Here is a 14,800-nt window from a genome sequence, read left to right as displayed (position 1 = left end):
AGTGGTTTTAAGGTCCATATAAATAATTATTAAATGTTTCCCAGATTTATTAAGTACTTCCTCAAGACCTTTATCAGTTTGGTCTAAATTTAAATTTGTAATTAACCAGCTTCTGATTACATGTCCCAGATTTATAGGTTTATAGTTTAAAAAAAAACCCTGCCATGATGCAGCTGGCACAGGATGAATCATAAATGTGGAGCATCTTTATGTTGTTGCTGGTCCGGCTGTAGGATGGGCAGGGTTGTGCAAGTTGAGGAGTTCATTGTGTTGCTCCATGGAATCAAAGGCACTGAGTTGCATCTTTCCTCACCTTTCCCGCAAGGTTCAGTCTCTCATTGCATGTTCCTAGTGCAGAATGATGGATGATGGTAAGCATGGACGATGATGCTTGGAGAGGATGCTGCTCATGCACCTCCAGATGTAGGGGAAGTTTGGATTGTGTCTTTCCCTCTTATTTGCCGACATCTAGAATTAAGACCTGTGTAGCAGCAGGGATATAGAGGCTGATGTTTGGCATGGTAGTGAGAAGTTGATCTGTCCTAATGTCAACATGGTGAGTTGCAACATGTGTCATTCTCTGTTGTATTTTTCTCTGTCTCTTCATCATTTATCTTCTTTCCCCACTTTCAAGAGTTATGTTCCTTGACTTCCAAGAACTATAGTGAGAATAATCATGTGATATTCCAAGCCTAGTATGTTTTCGTACTAATGATCAGTGAGACCCTCACACACAAATCCCATGTAATATGGAGAAACAAACCATATTTGTAGTTATAGCTTTTAATTATTTTATAGCATCATTTCTCAGTGCTCGGCCCAGAAGTGATCAAACAGGTTATTTAAAAATATTGCCGGGCCACCAAATACAAATTGTATTAATGATCACCTGCTATCATGTTTTTAATTTTTACCTTTTCTTTCTCTGTACTTCTGTCATTCATTCTAATTGAGAGATCATTTGAAAATAAAGTTTTATGTTTTTAATTCCCTCTTTTTCAGTACCTTCAGATTTCAAAAGATTTTAACAGAAAACATTGGCAACTAAAGTATGTCATAGTGACTAATTTATTAAAGCTCATAATATCAGAAAGACAATGTATTCTATGTGCTCAGTGAAAGTCATAGCATCATTTTAAAATTGAGGGAGAGGGCACCTAGAGGTGTTTTTCTAAAGGTTTTTGTTTTTGTCAGGTGCCTTAGAACGTCATATCCTACCTATCAAGCAGATGCTAGCTCTGCATCTTGATTAGTATTGTCAATGGGATCATTGTCCTACCTTAGAAAAGTGATATTACCTTACGTTAAACACCATTATGGAAAGGATTAGGTTTCCCTGAACCTGTGCTGTGATGATTCCTATTAGGAAAGTGGAGACATGTCACAGCTTAGTGTCCAACTGTGGTAGTTGTGTTTTTCCTAAAAGGTCTGGTCTCCACATGCAAAGCAAAACGGAATTAAACAGCAGTTTTCTGGATTGGACTTCTTACTAATGAACTCAGTGGTTGAGAACACAGGCTCTAGAGTCCAGTAGACCCTGAGTTCTAGTCTTGTCCTACCACTGAGGGCTTTCACGCGTTTTTCATGTCTCTAAGCTTTGATTTCCTTGGCTACAAAATGTGGACAAAATAATATCTCTTCCTTAGAAAACAGGTATAATTGCACATAAATCATCTGGTACATATCTCCCAACCTAAGCTTGTTTTAGGGAATAAATGAAATAATGACTATGACATTGCCTGGAGTACAAGTGCTGAGAAAGTGAAGGTTGTCTCTCTCTCTCTTTTCTTTGTTTTTTAACTTTTATTACCATACTGTTCAGATATTTGAGCCTTCATTTATTACCGTGGAATATTACTTGAATAAAATTGTGAAATGAGAATGGTGACTTTGAAACTAATTTATCAAATATTTTTCTAAACTACTAAAATAATATAGATAGGAGAAAATAATTATTAAATCATTGATCCATTTTAAAATAATTAAAAATAAACCAGAAATGTGTATGTATATTCATTGCTTCCATAGCTCCTACGCTGCCTAAGTTCAAAAGAGATGGCTCTTAAAAAGTTCTTGGAAGACTTCTGGGGATCATAGAATTAAAAGGAATGTATTTGGAATGATTTGCCAGATATGAAAAACGACTGAATCTTGCAGGGTCTTTATTAATGGTAATTTTTAGGATTTGGCAGGGGTCATTGATAGCATGATGTTATCACTGTTGTCTGAGGACATCCCCTGGACCCTGTATTGACTGGAGGTCTAGATCTCGCTGTTTGGTGGGTAACCAAGTATCCCCTTTGTTCCTAAGGATTCCTTAGTCTTTGTTCCATAGAGTGGTGAGTCTAGCTGCTTCTTTAATATGAGAAGACCCATTGGAATTCTTTTCTTGGTCTGTTCTGTAGTTTCTTGCTGCAGCTCAGTCCTTGAAGAGAGAGAGCTGATTTCTTGTGAAGATAGAAATAGAATATTACTTTTGATTCCTTGAACTTTAAAGTATATATGGTCATTAATGTATTCCTGATAGTTCGACAGGAAAGTGTACCTCATTTCCAGATAGTCCTTGATACAGCTTGGAGATCACAGCTTAGCTCCCAGAGGACTAGTGTCTTAAATATTTACACTTGGAAGGCTTTATTTTAAAGAGAATATTTCAGATTTAAATTCAGATTTAAAGCTTTGCAAAACTGACTTGATGCTTAAACGTGAGTAAAGATTAGTTTTAAAGATGGATGCATTTAGATTAACAGAGATTAGAGACATAACAACCAAGTGTAACGTGTGAACCTTGGTTGGATTGTGATATGGGGGGAAATGCTTATGAAACACATTCTTGAGATGTTTGGAAACTTTTGTGTATGGATTATTAAAACCTATTAATTTGTTTATATGTCATGACAGTATTGTGATTCTATAGAATTTCGTTATTCTTAGGGGATACCTGAGATTTCAAAGTACCTGAGAATATTCAAATTACAAATTTAAAAGAAAACAGTGGCAGCTAAAGAATGTCCGATGACTAATTTTTTAAAGCTCATAATATCAGGAGGACATTGTATTCCATGTGCTTAATCAAAGTCATCGCACCATATTAAAACTGAGGGAGAGGGTATTAAGGGGTAAAGTGTCAAGATATCTGCAGCTTTTAAATTGTTTAACAACAGCAAACAGATGTGTATATATGGACATGAATTAAATGTGGCAAAATGAAAAGAACTAGTAATATCCAGGTGGAAAACTTACACATGTTTATGATACTACTTTTCAATGCTTCTATATATATGAAAACTTTTATAGTAAATAGTTGGGAAATTTAGAAAAGAAATGGAGAAACTCAATTCATTTCCTAAGCAATAGCATATATTTATTTTCCTATGCCTTCTTGCTACTTAAAGATATATAGTCAAATAATTTAGTCTTGTATTGATAGAGGCTCACTTTTTCGTGCTAGTTATTATGATGTTCAAAAGATGTGGATGAAGGCTCTAAGACTTTTCTCTTCTCTTTACTTCCTCACTCCTACCACATACCCCCTGTCAACACACAGTATCTGTTGAATGTGTTAAATGCCTGCTGTTTGGGTCTAGGCGCTTCAGTAGAATTTGGGAATATGAGACATAGGGTTGTTAAAAATAGGCTTCAAGGAGATAATGAGGAAAATGGACAAGAAATCTAAGTCAGTGGTAGTATGTGAGCACTATTACTCTAGAAATGTGCACAGGGAGTAAGGAAACGTGTGAGTGATAGATACCTCAGCTAGGAGGTATATAGAAACTCTTCTCTAAGGAAGGGATAGTTGTGCTAAATCTTAAAGACTTAGTGAAAGTTAGCTAGGTGGATATAATAGTCTTTTTCTGTTCTTCTATCATAGTGGTCTTTACAATTTATTATACTTTCTTATGCTTATAATATATTTATTATACTTTGTAAATTTTCTGTCTTTTCCCCTAGGCCACCCCAAGGAGGTGAAAATTGCTAGACAGGGCTGCAGTGAATGGGTATAAGTAATGTAGCATGAGCCGTGTGTGAGGGGGAAGAGAGAAGAGATGAGTTTGGTTTTGCTGTTGAACACATTTTGGATTAGTATTCAAGTGTATCATTTGTTTTCTGACTGAGCTTGAAAGAAAATGACCACAAACTTGAGTGTTGTGATATGTGTACTTTAGTGTTTTGGGGTGTATATTAATAAAGATAAAAATATCCTATAGAATTGGGGGGGTAAAAAACATCTGAGATATTACAATGCTTTGTGGTCTTCCAGAGTTTAACCCAGTCTTTCAAAATGTTATTCTTTAATATTTAATTTCTCTCATTTTGGAGAAACTCAATATAATTTTAAATTTATTTTAGTTTTTCTCCTTAGGATTGATACTGGGAAAAAAAGATTGAGAGACACTTGTCTAGACAATAAACTCAGTGAGAATGGGGGACTATACCTAATACACTGTGGTATCCCCAATGTCTTCTAGAGCATCTGGTGTTTAGTATACCCACAGTCAATACTTGTTCCCCTGTTCATTCATTCATTCCACAAAGTGAGGAAGGGTGTCCAAGTGGAGGGACCAGTATGCTCACGGGTACAAAAGAGTGTGTAGTGTTTGGGAACTTCATTTGCCCACTATGGTCGGAGAGAAGGCTGAGTGGTGGGAGTAGCAGGAGATAAGGCTGGAGAAGTATGTAGAGCTGATGCCTTGGGCTGTCAGATGAAGGTGAGGGAGAGTAATTGGAGGTGACTAGGTGTGTGTTTGTTCTCTGGGAAGAGTGGAACTGGCTGTGTGGAAGATGGATTGGAGGAAAAAGATAAGGTGCCTTGGACCAATTTAGAGGATTTTGTGAAAATGTGTTGATAAATAATGAGGTCCAAACTAGAAGGTGTGGAAGATTCATTAAATATTTATGAGGCGGAATTGACAGGATTTGGAGTAAAGAGTGAAGAAGGGAGGTGAATCTTGGGAGATTCCCCAGACTTCTGGATTAGGTAAGTGGCTGGACAGGGCTACAAATCAGTGCATGTAAGTTACGTAGAAGGAGCCGTGTGTGAAGGGGAGAAAGAAATGAATCTGGTTTTGAAGTCGAATGGGTTTTGGCTTAGTATTCAGATATATCCTTTGTTTTCTGAGCTTGAGTGACCTGCTGTACGTACTTTAGTTTTTGGAGGATGTGTATTAATAGAGAGAAACTGTCTTGTTGAGTTGCAGTCCTGCAGCTGATTTCAAATCTCAGCGACACTGAGATCTGTGTGTGACTCTCTGCTGCCCTTTGGTGGCAGAAGATGTCCTTAGCAAGGAGAAAGAAATGGAAGCATTCTCTCTTTTTCAAGTCTCCAAAGGTTTGGTGGCATACTCATGAGAGTTAAAACTTTCCAGAAGTTAATGTGGCCATGTTGATGTGATGAGTGGATTTCTCAAAACATCCTAAGTTAAATTTAATAGTTTCTTCCATTTTGATATGCCGGCAAAACATTCAGTAAGTGTTGGTTTTGACTCTTCTAGGTTTTTTTTATTAACATGTAACAATTTCTAGGGTTTTTTTTTTTTTAGACTAAATGGCTGTATTATTTTCTAAAATCGCTTTGATACACATTCATCCACTTATTGTATAAGAACAAATAGCTAATTGATTAGCTGGTCTTCACCTCTTTTTATAGAACATGTGTTTTCTTTCTTTTTTTTTTTTTACTGAGGAAGATTTGCCCTGAGCTAACATCTGTGCCAGTCTTCCTTCCTCTACTTTGTATGTGGGTCATAGCCACAGCATGGCTGACGAGTGGTGTAGATCTGCACCCAGGATCTGAACCTGTGAACCCAGGCCACCGAAGCGGAACGTGACAAACTGAACCACTAGGCCATGGGGCTGACCGCAATGTGTGTTTTCTTTTAACAGGCTATTTGGTGAAACCTTTCTGGAGATACTGTGTTTTCCTGTACAGGAGATCAATCTTATATTAGCTTATTATACAATTCATAATGCACATGATAATTTTTATTTTTTACTGAGCAAAATATGATTTCTATTAGTATTTACTTTTGAAAGCTAGTGTTAAAATTTGCATAAAATTTGCTCTTTTTAACTTAGTAACATTCTTTTCTCTTCTAGATAAGCTCCGAAGAAGTATGCCTAATCTAGCTCGGATGCCAAGTACAACCACTGTTAGTAGCAACGTTAGTTCTCCAGTCACCGTGCGAAATAGTCAGAGCTTTGACTCAAGCTTGCATGGAGCTGGAAATGGAATTTCAAGAATACAGTCTTGTAGTAAGTCTAGCAATTTTTAATTTTTTGTAATTTTTAATTAGTTGTGATGCCATGACAAGTATATCTTGCTGTTCCATTTTTTTCTTTTTTTTCTCTTAAGATCATTACAGGAAACTTTTCTCCTTGTCTTGTGACTTTTTTGTGTGTATTTTGTCATTACAATTGAGTAGTGTTTTCACCAGTGCCCATGTTACCAATTAATAATTAGTAAATTACAGTCACAGGCCGCATAAGAAGGTTTCAGTCAACGATGGACCCCATTTATGACAGTGGTCCCATAAGATTAGTACCATATCGTCTCGATGTGTAGTAGGCTCTACCATCTAGGTTTGTGAAAGCACACTCTATGATGTTCACACAGCAGCACAATCACCCGACGACACATTTCTCAGAATATGTCCGTGTTGTTAAGCAATGCATGACTGTATATGTAATCCTTTATATCCCAGGATAGCAGTAGAAGCACTAAATGGTGATTAATTTGTCCACTCGTCCTACAAAAATAATCTATTTTCTTTGCAGATCTACCTCTTCCTAGGTATCTACTTGATACCTTTACTCTGAAGAAAGCACTTTTGTCTAGTTGTTACTTTGGTCTTGTTTTTCACCAGTCTATAGCTTCCCCCCCTACAAATGAAGTTATATTTTAGAGTGTCTAAAGTAGTATTTATCCACTCCATTTCAGCGTACTCATGGTCTGTGACTCATTCTCTGTACGTTTTACCAAGCAATGAGCAGTGCAGTGAGCATTAAGTCTAGCGTTTGTGTATTTTCACTTTGGGTGGGGATGCGGTAGTTCCAGGTTCTTTCCCCCCATTCCTGCTCTTGCTGTCTGTATGGGTAGTAGGGGTTAAGTCTGAGACTGACCCCTGGGAGGCAGACTCAAGGTCCCAGTCTCATTACTGAGGTGCCCAAACCTGGGAAGCCTGCAGTGTGTTCAGAGTGTGCTGGCCGAGAGTCATCAACCAGACATCTAAGTCTGCACCCAGAGTGGTTTGTAGCCCTTCTCCCTTGGATCCAGTTTTGGGGCTCAAGTGGTATTTCCTCAACATGTGATGTTCTTTCATTCTTTTAGTGTCTTAGTTCCTAAAGACAAAATGATGACATTTACTCTGCACAAGGAACTGTGCTAACTGATTTATATTCATATCTTATTTAGTTCTGCCAACAACCCCATGAGGTGGTTTCTGTTGTTGTTCCCATTTCGCAGATGAGGAAACAGTTTTATAGGTTAAGTAAACGTTTGCCGAAGGCCATGCAGGTGAAGGAATAGAGATGGAAACAGCTCTGATTACCCCAGAGTTTATGCTTTTCACTACTATATTCTGACCCTCACGTGCTGTTCTTCTGTCCCCATCTTCATCCAGTGTACTCCTATTTACCATTATTGTACAGCCAAATACCACACCTTCTGAAAAGCCTCCACTGATGACTCTAGTAAACTGTCCTGTGTACCCTCAAAATGTGTAGAATGCATTAGATTTTTGGTGCCTTCCTCTGTAATTCAGTGTGTCATACTTTACTGTTGTTATGTTTATCTTCCATAACAGATTGTCAGCTCCCTCTGGGCTTGGACCGTAGTTTATCTGATTTTCTGTCCTCAGCACCTAGCATGCTGCCTGGTGCATAATGAGCTCTCAGTAAAGGTTTGAATGAATGAATGAATGAATGAATGCCATAGAGTTGTATCTTAGGGCTTGATCTGTTACTATTTGAATTAATGATTGTGTAAAGACACAGAAGACAACCAGTGCAATTTACTAATGGTGGGAAGCTGAGAGGGCTGCTAACTAATTTTATGTCAGGAGGTTAGGACAATGGGCCAGATTTATCGTGAGATAAACATACAGTTCTATACTTGAGTACAAAAGTCAATAGTATAAGCGTAGAATGGGAAAATATGGTTTGACAGTGGCAAATATGGTAATGATTAGGAATTTTTGTTAACTCTAACTCAGTGTGGGTTAATAGCATGATTTGAGTGCCAGAAAAATGTAACCCAGAATAGAATAGAATGTACACTACACCGAATGGCCAGTTTTGATGGAAGTGCTCAAAAAATGATGGAAACATGTCAAAAAGATGTAGGAGACAACTTGAAGCTCCCAGTGACCGAATCGGGGACAATTTGAGCCACAAAAAAAATAATAAAGGATTATAATCCATAGAATAAAATAAATAACCATAGGTTCATACTTAATTGAGTAAATAAATAAAGAAGGGAAATTCTTCTTTACAATATAATTCCAACTAATAAATGTAAAAAAAATTAAAAAAATGGAAAAGTCATTGTTTGTAAGCCAAGGATAATGAGAGGAAAAAACTTGAGAAGAGTGATAATGTGTAATAGAAGGTCAGTGATAAACTTGTTTCAAATCTTAGGATTCTGCCATCGTTTGCTTTTATTCCTAAGCATTCCCAGCAAATATTTAAACATTGAGTTTATAGCATGAAGATTCCTAGTTCTGGACCAGTTTACTTTCTGTAAAGAACAAAGATAAAGTTGGAAAGGCATCATGATGTAGAAGGAGGAACACAGGATTTAAGTCAAAAACTTGAGTTTGGGTCTTAATCATAAGCTCTTGGGCAAGATTATATTCTTTCTGATTATATATTCTTTCTGATTCTTGTTTTCTCGTTTGTAAAATTAGGATTATGTCTATTAATTTTAACTAGTTTTTCTTATCTACTTTTTTTAAAATCAAGGGTGGTTATCTATTTTGTGTATAGGAGAGATAATAGAATTATTTTCCTAAATAACTATTCTGTAATTTCATTTCAAATGATAGTCATTGGGATTTCATTGACTCTGTAGATAAATTTTAGGAGACTTAGTATCTTAACAATATTAGGTCTTCTAATTCATTAACAGGGAACTTTCCTTCATTTATTTAGATTTTGTTTCACATCTCTCAGTGAAGTTTTGTAGCTTTCTGTATACACGTTTTATAGATCTATAGTTAAGGTTATTCCTAAGTATCTGATTTTTAAAATAAATTGTTTTTGGTAAATAGTATTTTTTTCACATTTTTGCACATTTTCACAGTTTGCTGGTGTTTATTAGTAGTTTACTTTTGTGTTTTGATGTTGTAGTCAGTGATTTTGCTAACTTCATTTATCCTAATAGTTATAGAATTTGGAATATATCTGATAAAATGAGTAAATATGAACACCAACACATATTTAAGAATGTTCGTAAAACCCCAAACTGGGAATAACCCAGCTTTTCATCATCAGGAGTGTAGATTGTGACTTTCATACAATGGAATACTACTTGGCAATGCATCAACAGATAAATCTCAGAAACATGTTTCATGAAAGAAGCTAGACACAAAAGAGAACATACTACATAATTCCATTTATATGAAGTTCAAAATAGGAATAACCCAACCAATGGTGATAAAAGTGAGAATAACACTTGTCTTTGGGGGGTATTCACTAGGGGGCATAAGAGAGCCTTCTGAGGTGGTGGTAATGTTTTATATCTTGATATGGATACTGTTTACATGAGTGTGCTCACTGAAATTTCATTGCACCCTAGACTTAACATTTATGTACTGTATGTATATTATGTTTCAAAAGAAATTGGGCCAAATTTATATATTTTTTAAAATTAATAGACTTTATTATTTTTTTTTTAGCAGTTTTAGGTTTATAGAAAAATTGAGCAAGAAATAGAGTTCCAAATACCCCCGCTTCTAGTTTCCTCTATTGTTAACATTCTTGCATTAGTATGGTACATTTGTTCCAGCTGATAAGCCAATATATTGAAATACTCATAATTAGAAGCTACTAAATTAAGGAGTTGTAGAATTGGTTGGAAAGGATCTTAGAGATGATTTGTCAACCAACAGAAGTTCACTGTGTCCCCAGAACTTGATGGGAACATAACTCTAGCAGAATCTTACCTAGACCTTATCTTTCATAGAAGTTTTTGACTACTCCACGCATACATCAGCGTTCCTGTGTGTTGATTTCACCTCATGTATACTTGAGCAAAACTGATGTTTTAAGGAAATGTTTTCGAGAGATAGTAAATAAAACCATAGACACTTTTTCTCTTTCCCTCTCCTATTTTTATTTCAAAAAGATATTTATTGTATATTTTATGGCTAAGCAAGTTCAAATCAGTTAGGCTGTTCTAGAAAACAGGGTATGTTCCTGTCTAACTGAACCTCAAGTACCAGGCAGCAAAGGCTAGAGTCATTAATAAAGAGCAGGCAGAGGTTGTGCCTAAGTTTCCGTTAAATTTATGATTAAATTTTTTCCCTTGGAGAAAAGGATTATAAAATTGAAAAATTACTGCCCAACTGTTCAGTGTTTTTTAATGGGAAATGATACACAATGCTAGGCCAGTACATTGATGAAGTTTTTATGGGTTTTTAACCCCAAGTGCTCCCTTCATTTTACAGATTTTGCTGTTGTTATCAAGGTAATAATAGCTGGCACTTGCTGAGTGCCAGGTGCCATTATGAGGCTTTATGTGTAGATTAACTCATTTAATTCTTTCCGCCAAGCCTATGAGATAGCTAAATGTCGTGATGAAAATTAAGAAATACATCTATATGTAAGCTGTTTGTACCTACCGATGTCACCTCTGTCTTCCTTTCTATAATTACAGCTATTAAATTGTCCCTTTGTTTGATTTTCATGAAACCGTCCCCAAAGCAACCATCAAGAAATCCTGTCTTGCAAGCAGGCAAGGAAGAATTGCCCTGTGCGATCACAGAGATGATCAAATTTGTTAAAGGAAAGGAGGTTTTTCTTAGAAATGGGTTCTAAATATAGTTAGGCACTCAGAACTGTTGCTGATTGACAGAGTAGGAGACTGTCTTGTCAGAAATTAGAATTTTCCAGGACTAAATGCTGTCTGGAGCCCCTATTTCATTTATCCACTTCTATATACATATATATTACTCTTTGAAGCAATATCAGCTTTTTTTTTAATATAACACAGATTTAGAGAGCAGTAGGGCTTTTCTCTCACGTGCATGTCGTTTTCTCTTCTAGTTCCATCACCAGGACAGCTTCAACACAGAATCCACAGCGTGGGACATTTCCCGGTGTCTGTCCGACAGCCTCTTAAAGCCACAGCGTACGTGAGTCCAACCGTTCAAGGCAGCAGTAACATGCCTTTATCCAACGGCTTACAGTTACATTCCAACACGGGCATCCCCACGCCAAACAAAGCTGCTGCTTCTGGGATCATGGGCCGCAGCGCACTTCCAAGACCTTCTTTGGCAATAAATGGGAGTAACCTGCCTCGAAGCAAAATTGCACAACCCGTTAGAAGGTAAGAATCTTTGTTCGTTGGTCTGCATTAACTTTATTTGCAGTTTGAAATTAGAAACTGCTCCTGGAACCATCCTGACTTTTCCTTTGTCTCAGTCTAACCCTGGTAGGCCATGCCACCCTTTATGGCCTGCCTTGTGTCCTCCTTCCTCTGGAAAGTGACGGGGTGGGGGTGTCCCTGTGTGGTCAGGTCCCCTTCCCTCGGATCACCCTTCCCTTCCTCCGCCATCACTTCGCTCCTGGGCACTGCTTGCTTTTGCTGTAATTTACCAGGTAAGTGCCATCTCCAGAGCTTTCATATTTTCCCTCCCCCATGTTATTGGCACAGCCTGCCCCCTGCCCCTTCAGGTCTTTGCTCAGGTGACATGTCTGTCCAAAATTGTAACTCCTCTGACAGTTCCCCTTCCCTTTCTCCATTTTTTTCGCCCTAGCATTTATCACCATCTGATGGACTGTGTATTCTATTTATCTATTAGTTTCTGGTCAGACTCTCCCCACTGGAATGTAAGCCTCGTGAAGGGGTAGTTGATTCTTTGGTTCACTGCTATTTATCCCCAATGCCAAGAACTACGCCCAGCGCAGGACAGGACTGCAAGTATTTGTTGAATCAATAATTCTTGATCAACATGAGCAAAAATGTGTTAGGCATATGCATGTATACACACGCACACCCTCTCCCCACACTCATGGTTTGAAAAGCATCTTAGTAATATTTAGCTGGAGCTTTATTAGCTTATGTTGGTAAGTTCAGTATGGTCCAGGTAGAATTTCTTTATTTTTCAAAATCCCAGATTATTTGTGGGGCACGTATTGGATGAGCTCATGTCCCCTTCTTACACTAGATATTCTGGAGTGTTTGAGGTTAAAAAAATTCCGTAACAGTGGGTTGAGGAGAATTTGGAAGATGAGATAGTGGAAGCGGGAAATAGGGACAACTCTTCCAAGAAATTAGGATATGAAGGAGGAGAGCGAGGGAACCATAGTGAAAGATTGAAAGGGATGTGGGAACAAGTAATGTTTCTTTCTTTATGTGTCAGTATATATACAGTTTCACTTTTTATTTCCTGATTAGAATAGGTGCTCAGATCAAAAACAAATTCAGAACCTATTGAAAAACACAGAAAAGTAAATAAAGGCAGACCCATAATCCTGCTACCCAGATAGACTTCCTTTTGGTGCGTGTTTATTCAGTAAATCGTGGCTTATTCTCCCCAGTGAACGCAGGGCTGTGTTGTTGTGTCCATGGCTGAATAGAATCACATTATTTAAGGTACATTGTGGTTACAAGGTTATTGTGGCCCATCCATTTCCCCTCGGATACAGGTCTCCAAACTCACCTCCTGGAAAGGTGGTCACTGCCAGACTCTCTGAGAGGATCTGTTTCCCCAAACTTAGGCACTCACTGGGTATTATTCTTTTTAAATTCTTTGCCAATATGATAGGCACATCTTTGATTTTTTTATAAGGTGAAAAATTTCTTCAAGTTAATTTACTACTTGAATTCAGTGAAGTAACCATTTATGTTTTTTAGTCTATTATTCTATTGAGGAGTTTATCTTTTTCTTCCTGATTTTAAAATTTCTACACTAAGCCTTTGATCATTTTTCACTTATGTTGCAAGTTCACTTGTGCACATACAATGTGCGTGGCACTGGGCTGGGTGTCACGGCACTGAGAACTGGGTGTCAGCAGATGAGCGTGTTGAATGCCCAGAAACACAGGTACACTTGGGGAACTGCCAAGAGGCTGTCACTGCTGGAGTGGAGGAGTATGTACGGGAGAGTAGATCACAGTATGTGATGTCTCATGGGATTATTAACGATCTGTTTCCTTTTTTCATCCTTTATAGTTTCCTTCAGCCTCCAAAGCCTCTGTCTTCACTCAGCACTCTGAGGGATGGAAACTGGAGAGATGGTTGCTACTGATGCAGTTTTTTGTACCCTTAAAGAGTGGGAAAGAAGTGGAAATGAGGGTTGTGTTACCCAGCTGGCTGGGTAGCATTGGATGTCGGGATATTCTTTCCCTTTTGCATTTTAACATATTTACTGCATTGTTTTTCAATGGACCAATCACCAGAGACTAATTATTGCACTCAAATATTTGCCTGAGATACTGCAACATTCTCAAATTCATGGTTGCAGTATTCTGACACTTAGATCTAGGAAGATTTTGTAGACCTGCTATGTACCTGAATACTTTTTGAGAGAATTGAGATGTATCAATAATGCTTTCTTTGCCATATGAGTTTTTTAAAGTAACTTGTTGGATTTACTTACATGTTCTAAACATCTTCCCATTACATGTTCTGTATTTTAATACATTGCATATTTACAACTAGGTTCTATAACGTATGCTTTGAGATTTACTTTTTTATAGTTTACAGGAATTTTATTTTTTGTGCCTATTTCTTTTTACACCTATGTGAACCACTATGGAACAACTTAAATTTTGTGCCATAAAAATATTTTTGTGGTAAGGTACTATTTTTTTAGCTCTAGGGATATATCAGCAAAAATCCACCATACAATTTGAGAGACATAATTTTATGTTGAATGAGCACAACATAATCTGAAGCATTGCAAGGAGATAGACAGCAGAGTTCAATGGTCTTGTCTTTTTCATTGTTAATTTATTGTCATACATGGGTTTTAATGGCATCACAAGCTCATTGCACTTAACACCTGCAATGTTTGCTACTGTACCACAATTGATTTTCAATACTTTATTACAGAGGATGAAACTGTAATGTTTTATTAACAATGCTTCTGGAAATGAATGCATTTTAAAGCAAATAAATCTTTTTGATAGACCTTTTACAAAACCCATTTGCACTAATGAATGCTTTCTTATGGTATATGACTTACTATTTGTTACTGTGTACACTGCTGTTTTGGAATGTTCAGAAATAAAGATTATTTCAGCAATATCAGGTCGCGCATGAATGTGCAGCATGAACAGTAGAAATACCATATCTATGTTTCCCTACAATTGTGAGAGTAGTTATCATTGCTATGTTCTTATACAGGGCATTTATATCAAAGGCAGGTAGACAGAATAGTCATGTTTGTAAAACTTCTTTTTTTCTCTAACAATAGTTCTGATAAGAAATGTGAGGCTTTAGTTTTGCACTGAGGTTTATATCCTATTTAGAAAGGCCATAGGAACTCAAGTAGCCTCATGCCCAGAAACACATTTATGGATGAACACTGTCAGTGGAGATTTTAATATTTTATGGGGTTGAATTTGAATATTTTCT

The 14,800-nt window shown here is 37.1% G+C and overlaps 1 protein-coding gene across 2 annotated transcripts in view; it reads left to right on the top strand.

Moving 5' to 3' along the window:
- The window catches only part of SLAIN1 (SLAIN motif family member 1), a 56,568-nt gene extending 42,154 nt beyond the window's left edge, over window positions 1-14,414 (top strand). For both annotated transcript variants that reach the window (XM_046664663.1, XM_046664662.1), the window contains 3 exons: window positions 6,097-6,252; window positions 11,263-11,545; window positions 13,394-14,414. In XM_046664663.1, the coding sequence (XP_046520619.1) occupies window positions 6,097-6,252; window positions 11,263-11,545; window positions 13,394-13,469 (515 nt within the window). In that variant the 3' untranslated portion in view covers window positions 13,470-14,414. The remainder of the gene's footprint in view (window positions 1-6,096; window positions 6,253-11,262; window positions 11,546-13,393) is intronic.
- Window positions 14,415-14,800: the final 386 nt, after the last annotated feature.

Source organism: Equus quagga, chromosome 6 (genome assembly GCF_021613505.1).
Source record: "Equus quagga isolate Etosha38 chromosome 6, UCLA_HA_Equagga_1.0, whole genome shotgun sequence".
In the NCBI taxonomy this organism is placed as follows: Eukaryota; Metazoa; Chordata; class Mammalia; order Perissodactyla; family Equidae; genus Equus; species Equus quagga.
Note: the sequence above shows the minus strand (reverse complement) of the source record. Positions and strands in the feature narration are given on the sequence as shown.